Source organism: Etheostoma cragini, chromosome 20, assembly GCF_013103735.1.
Source record: "Etheostoma cragini isolate CJK2018 chromosome 20, CSU_Ecrag_1.0, whole genome shotgun sequence".
Classification (NCBI taxonomy): domain Eukaryota; kingdom Metazoa; phylum Chordata; class Actinopteri; order Perciformes; family Percidae; genus Etheostoma; species Etheostoma cragini.
The window spans coordinates 21,954,441-21,960,440 of NC_048426.1; the positions used below are offsets into that span (position 1 = coordinate 21,954,441).

At 42.9% G+C, this 6,000-nt stretch overlaps 1 protein-coding gene across 12 annotated transcripts in view; it reads right to left on the bottom strand.

Annotated features, from left to right (window-relative positions):
• The window catches only part of myt1lb (myelin transcription factor 1-like, b), a 101,848-nt gene that overhangs the window by 9,732 nt on the left and 86,116 nt on the right, over positions 1-6,000 (bottom strand). For 8 of the 12 annotated variants that reach the window (XM_034857997.1, XM_034858008.1, XM_034857996.1 and 5 more), the window contains 3 exons: positions 5,061-5,291; positions 1,087-1,208; positions 525-587 (listed from right to left, as the gene is read on the bottom strand). In XM_034857997.1, the coding sequence (XP_034713888.1) occupies positions 525-587; positions 1,087-1,208; positions 5,061-5,291 (416 nt within the window). The remainder of the gene's footprint in view (positions 1-524; positions 588-1,086; positions 1,209-5,060; positions 5,292-6,000) is intronic. The other 4 variants (XM_034858003.1, XM_034858000.1, XM_034858005.1 and 1 more) reach the window with 3 other exon arrangements.

Here is a 6,000-nt window from a genome sequence, read left to right on the forward strand (position 1 = left end):
AACTTGTTTAGGGAAAATCTCATGTATGTGCAGCCATGTCAGCCTCCGGACTGATTTCATTCAATCCTTGCAGACTCCTCTCACACTGCAACACTCAATAATTCTGCTTACGTCTTCTTACTCTGAATGGTAAATGCTTAGGTTGCATTGCACTGTGGGAAATGCCTGGATGACTGAAAAAACATCATCTTAAAAGGCTTTGTTCCCAGCCGATTGAGAAATAATTTTACATTTTACATACAACCTTTAATCAATTTAGTCCATCGTTATTTCATCATAGCCTTGTTTCAGGATGGGATGTTGCCAATATTCAAAGGGCTAACAAGTGAGAGAGAGAGAGAGAGAGAGAGAGAGTGAGAGAGAGAGAGTGAGAAAGAGAGAGAGAGAGAGAGAGAGAGAGAGAGAGAGAGAGAGAGAGAGAGAGAGAGATTCTGCCTACAGGTGTTTGACAGCATAGTCAAGGTAAGCTGAAAACAATAAAGAGAAATAGACTTAGAATCCACCAGGAGAAAAGGAAGTCACACCTTCGATGTGAGGAGAAATTGCTCGTCAAATGACCACTTCCATCACACCCCGGTGTGGGACAGCTGTCACCGGAAAAATAGACAGATTTATAAGCCCAAAGGTAAGGAGAAGCAAACGTGAAAATTACAGAAAAAGGGGTTGTTCCTGATTTCTTTTCCTCCCATTCTTAGTTTTCATTGTTTCCAGTTTAGCTTCACTGTCTGTGATTAATATTGTGGTTCCTGGGATCAGCCACACTTGATAAGGTATGACAGTGTTGTGTCTTGTAAAGATAAAGGATCAAAAGAAGGAAAATACAATGAAGGCATCAGTAAAAAAAAACAGATAAAGCTGTTAAATAAAAGTCATATAGCAAGCCAGCAGCATAGGACGGGGAAAGGAGAGAAAGAAAAAAGGACAGTGGTTCTCTGAGATAAACGAAAGCAAATAGTATGAAGAAAATAAAAGGAAGAAATAAGATGTGTGTGGGGGAGGGGAGGGGGGGGGGGGAGCAAAGCTTGAGTGGGGTCAGGGTGGACAGAAGGAACGCTGGGGTGTCGGGAAGAGTAGGAGGGCTCTTACGTTATCAGGTCCTTCTTACTCTCCTTGCACTGGACATACTTGGGCTTGGGGCTGGGCATGGTAACATCTGTGGTGTAGGAGCGGTCATCCAGCAAGTCATGGAAGGGGTCCAGGTCATCCGGCTGAGATTGGGGTGGAAACAGAGGGAAGAGAGACAAATGGGAAAAGAGAGAAAGGGAAGGAAAGGGGAAGAGAGAGATTAGAAGGGCTGTTTTGTTTCTCACTCCATAATTACACATTTTCAAGAAATCATGCGTGTGTGCACATAGAATAGGAGCAACAGTCATTTGGAATCATACTGTAAAAATAACAGATGTAGCATCAGTGACATCACCAAATGGTTTGTTTTGAAGCCTCAAGTTTAGCAATTTCCATTTTTTTATACATTTTTTAAAACAAGTTGTAATGATATATGACGAGAGGGTGGAGCTAGGGAGGATGACGCGGCTAAGCCAGTGTTGTTTTTGGTTGATATGGCGCTGAGCTAAATGCCAAAGAGGGAAAATTGCCGATTTCCAACTCTTCTGAAGCGAGTCATCAAGTGGAGACCTTCGGGAAACGGCCGCCATTCATCTGCATGTATGGCAGCACACAGAAAATCTGCAAACTTTCTTAGAAGCCGAAGCACAGCAACTTCTGTTACTTGGGCGGAGTGATTTGCTAGCAGCACACGAGAAGCCCTGGGGTAAGGAGCAGAGAGTAATAACAATGCTTTTCAGGTGTTTCGCTAATCACTCCACCCAAGTACCAGTGCTTCGGCTTCGGAGAATATAGTTCCCAGTTTGTTTACGGTTAGAATACGGCTGTGTCTCATGTGACCTGATTATTTGTACAAGCTGTGACTATAGAAACATGTAAATAGGAAAATGTTGGAGTTATTTTGTCACTTCTTTGAAGCAGTAGGCTAGTTGGAACCAGTTTCCTCCAGCATCTGTGGAAAGCTAGGCTAGCGGTGTGGTGCGCTAGGCTAGCAGTGGTTGCACCAGACAGAGTTACGACACGCACGGAGATGAGACGGGTATGTATGAACTTATCTCACTCTGGGGGATCCAGTGAATAAGCTTAAGTCCCAATAAGTGGGCGTGTTCCTTTAAGTTACCAGCTAATGCAAGTGGTAGCTAGCTAGCTTGGTTGACAGAACGCTGAACAAGACATATTTAGGCAAACCAAAATGTTACAATTAACTTTGATGAAGTGAAAACACTTTGAACGGGTCAAGGCTTGAGATTTAAACATGGACAACACCGAAAAAAAGTTCAGGACTATTTTATTGTGCAGTATGAAATGGTTAGGCATTGCCAAGCCTCTGTCCTGATTGAAAGGTTGGCTAAAGCATGCCCTGCTTTATTGTCTATTTTAAAATAAATGGGACTTAAATTTACAAAATATACTGTACATCATGCTGTATTGAAGAAAGTAGTGTTTGAGACAATAAACAAATTATGAAAATGTTTACAAATCAAGTGAGAAGTAGGCTCATTTTCTCATAGACTTTTATATAGAGACACTTCCTTTTGGAACCAGTGGAGTTGCCCCTTGCTGGTTAGAATGCATTTCATTAACTGAAACATGATAAAAACTTATATCTGGAGACTTTCTAATAATCATCCCTATTCCTTCACCTTCCTTACCACTTTGTCTGTTTTTAGCCATGTGCGCACACACACACACACACCTGTCAGACCATAGAGTGTTGTCGATTTGAATGCTAATGGTTGAGCCTGTGTGACTAGTGAGCCTCACCTGTCAGTCTGACAGAGCTAGAAACTAAATTCCCTGGGAGGAAATAATGACAAAGTGCCAGACTAACTGTGTGTGTGTGTGTGTGTGTGTGTGTGTGTATGTGCACTCAATCGTGGGCAGGGCCTGAAATTAATACCTGACCGCCTGCCAAATGCAAGTAAATTTAGCAATTGGCAGGTAACTCTTTAAATTGACCTGCCTTAGCTTAGCAGTTTTTGAAACTGTTGTTCTTTTACAGTTCAGCAAAGTCTGCCATTTTTTTGGATTTTAACTAAAAATGTGGGGGCACATTGCTGGGGTAAAGAGGCCAGCTGAAACGAACAACCAACAAAAAGATGAGCAAGAGTCAAAGAAAAGTATATGAAGACATTTTAACACAACATGGACAATTGGCAACAACGGCAAGGTTTGTGAGGGTCTGATTTATGACAGCAGTACAGAACAAATGTACTGTAGTGACTGTCCTGTGTATAGCTCAGAGAAAGCAAAGTCAAATCCTTTTGTAATCGAGACTAAAAACATAAAATTAGAAGCAATTAAGAACCATAAGTCATCGAAAAGCCACCTACACACGATAAGTTGTACACTATCAAAGACTGCGCTTTGGGAAGAGACGACTTCTGTCAAAGCACTGACATCCATGAAAGCAGCGCAGTTGGAGAGGATGCGACTGCTGTTTCGGAATGTTCATATGATTCCTGTTTTTCACCTTTTATAAGGCAAAAAAAAAAACTGTCTGGTAAGTCACCGTGACCGCCCAGTGGCTGGTCTTCAAAAAAGTGAACTTCAGGCCCTGCTCATGGGTTTGTACATGTTCATCGAGCATTCTTGTGTGCACGCATGAACAGAACATTCAGGGAGTTGTCTGGTTCTGATCTTGTAATGCACCAGTCAGTCACTAGATGGCACTGTGGTGTAGTTTCAGACTGCTGCTGGCAGTGCTATGTGGGGCTATGCTTTGTCTGCAGTGCATGCAGCCAGGGCTTGACGGCTGTTGATGCAAATCCTCTTTCCTTTCTTCCATGCTTGCAGTGTATGTACAGTAATGCCCATAAAGAAACAGGTCCAGATACAGCCCAAATTATCCAGCGCTCAAGCTGTCTTGGAGTGTGTGATGCTGGGTCAGCCAGCGAGCTTCTCCAATTAAAGGGAGCGCAGGCTGAGAGGCAGACAGGAAGGAGAACGACACATGCATACATACAGAGATGCAGAGCAGAAAGTAGGCTAGGGATGGCACTCGCATATACACACAGACACACTCCCAAAGAGACATGGGTACAGACACACACACACACACACAAACTCATATGAATATTCACATCTCACACACCAACAGAGGCACATGCACTGTACGTGCATGCGCCAGTACACACCGACAGGCGCACCCAGCGGTGGTGCATTGATTTCCAGCAGTTCTTTGATGAGATGAGCTATTCCAATTCCCTCCCAAGGTGCTACTTTGCATAATTCATTTTGGAGAAGAGCGAAATGTAAAAACAGAAAGCCAGCATGCGGGGTGCATGATACAAACAGAGCAGATACCTCTGTGCATGGTAATGCTGACATCAATTAACATGCAGATTCATTAGGTTTCCCTCAAAAATACCTAATATGACTTTCTAATGATTCCAAAACAGTGAGTAAGACAGGACCATAAGAAACCTAGAAGACGATCAGACAGCAATGCAAAATGTTTGACTTGGAGGGAAATAATTTGGACCGAGAAACACTGAAAAGACAGTCATGAATGCCAACTGTACTGTCTATCAGCATCCAAAACCACAAACTGTCATATACTACTGCTTTATAATTATCGTAAACATCACAACTACCTTTTATTTGTTTGTAAGCTCCCTCTTTGTAGCCTGATCCTGGTGTCATCATGAACACCCCGAAGGAAATTGAATGTGTGATAATGGAACATTTAAAGGGCAGAGAGGTGGGTAGCTATATTGGTCCCACTGATCAAATATTTAATATTTGTATTAACAAGACTGGTAATAAAATGTGCTCTACTTTATATAGCACAGTTTTTATTGATTTGTTTTTTTTAAGGTGACTTAACCATGACCGGTAGCTTCTTCTATATTTTGAAGATACTGACTGACTTAGTTCATGCAGTGATCTATCTTCCTTCCTGAAAAAGAAATATTCATAACATATGTATGTATATCTGGCCACAACCAGACATTAGTGATCAAGTGAATTTTGCACGTCATTTTCTTCTTTACCTCTTTCTCGTCCTCGTCTATGTGTTTTATCTTGGTGTAGTCTACAGGCAGGTCCCAGCAGTCGGCGGTGTCCCCCATGCCGTAGCAGCGGGAGCCCAGCAGGGCAGCTTGCCTCTGGGGGGACATGGGCTCTAGAGGGGTGAGCACCGAGTCCCCTCCGCCGCCACTGCACAGACGCTTGCTCATACTCAGGTCCAACGTGCCATTCTCATCAACATCTAGACCCGGACTCTGGAAAGTGGATGTGGTTTTTGTGCATGTGTGTGTGTGTGTGTGTGTGTGTGTGTGGAATGGGATAGTCAGGTCAGTCAATGTGGGTAAGAGATGGATGTGTGTGCGTGCATATTGAGTTGTGTGTTTTCAGTAAGATGATTATGAGGAAGGGTAAAAAGATGCACAGGACATAAGGAGGCAGGGATGGAGAGAAAGGGACAAAAAAGAGTGAGTGTTTGTGATTGAATAGCAGTCAAACATATTCACATTTTAGGATCTGAGCTGGGCAAAACAGGAACTGAATACATGGTGAATACTAAAGAAGTACATGAAAAAGTGCTTTTCTGTTCCTCCAGTGATGTGTTCACTTTTGAAGTTTTTAGATGTCTGGGAAGATGGATCAAAAACACATGTAGTTCAAATACCTGAAACAATATTACAATTTATTTTTTGTCCGTCTGGGATGAAACAGACACTTGCAGTGTACAGTAGCAATGTACTGTCAGACGGTCAAAAGAAGAAGAGGGCATCAGTGCTCAAGGACGAGTTCATCCCTCTGTGAACCCCTCCTTTCTCTCTCTCTCTTTCCTTCCATCCCACTTTAGTCTCTACTGTGTTCTGTGCAGTCAGAAGGATGTGTGTGTGTGTGTGTGTTTTTGAGAGCCTGTGTGTGTGTGTGTGTGTGTGTGTGTGTGTGAGAGCCTGTGTGTGTGTGTGAGCCTGTGTG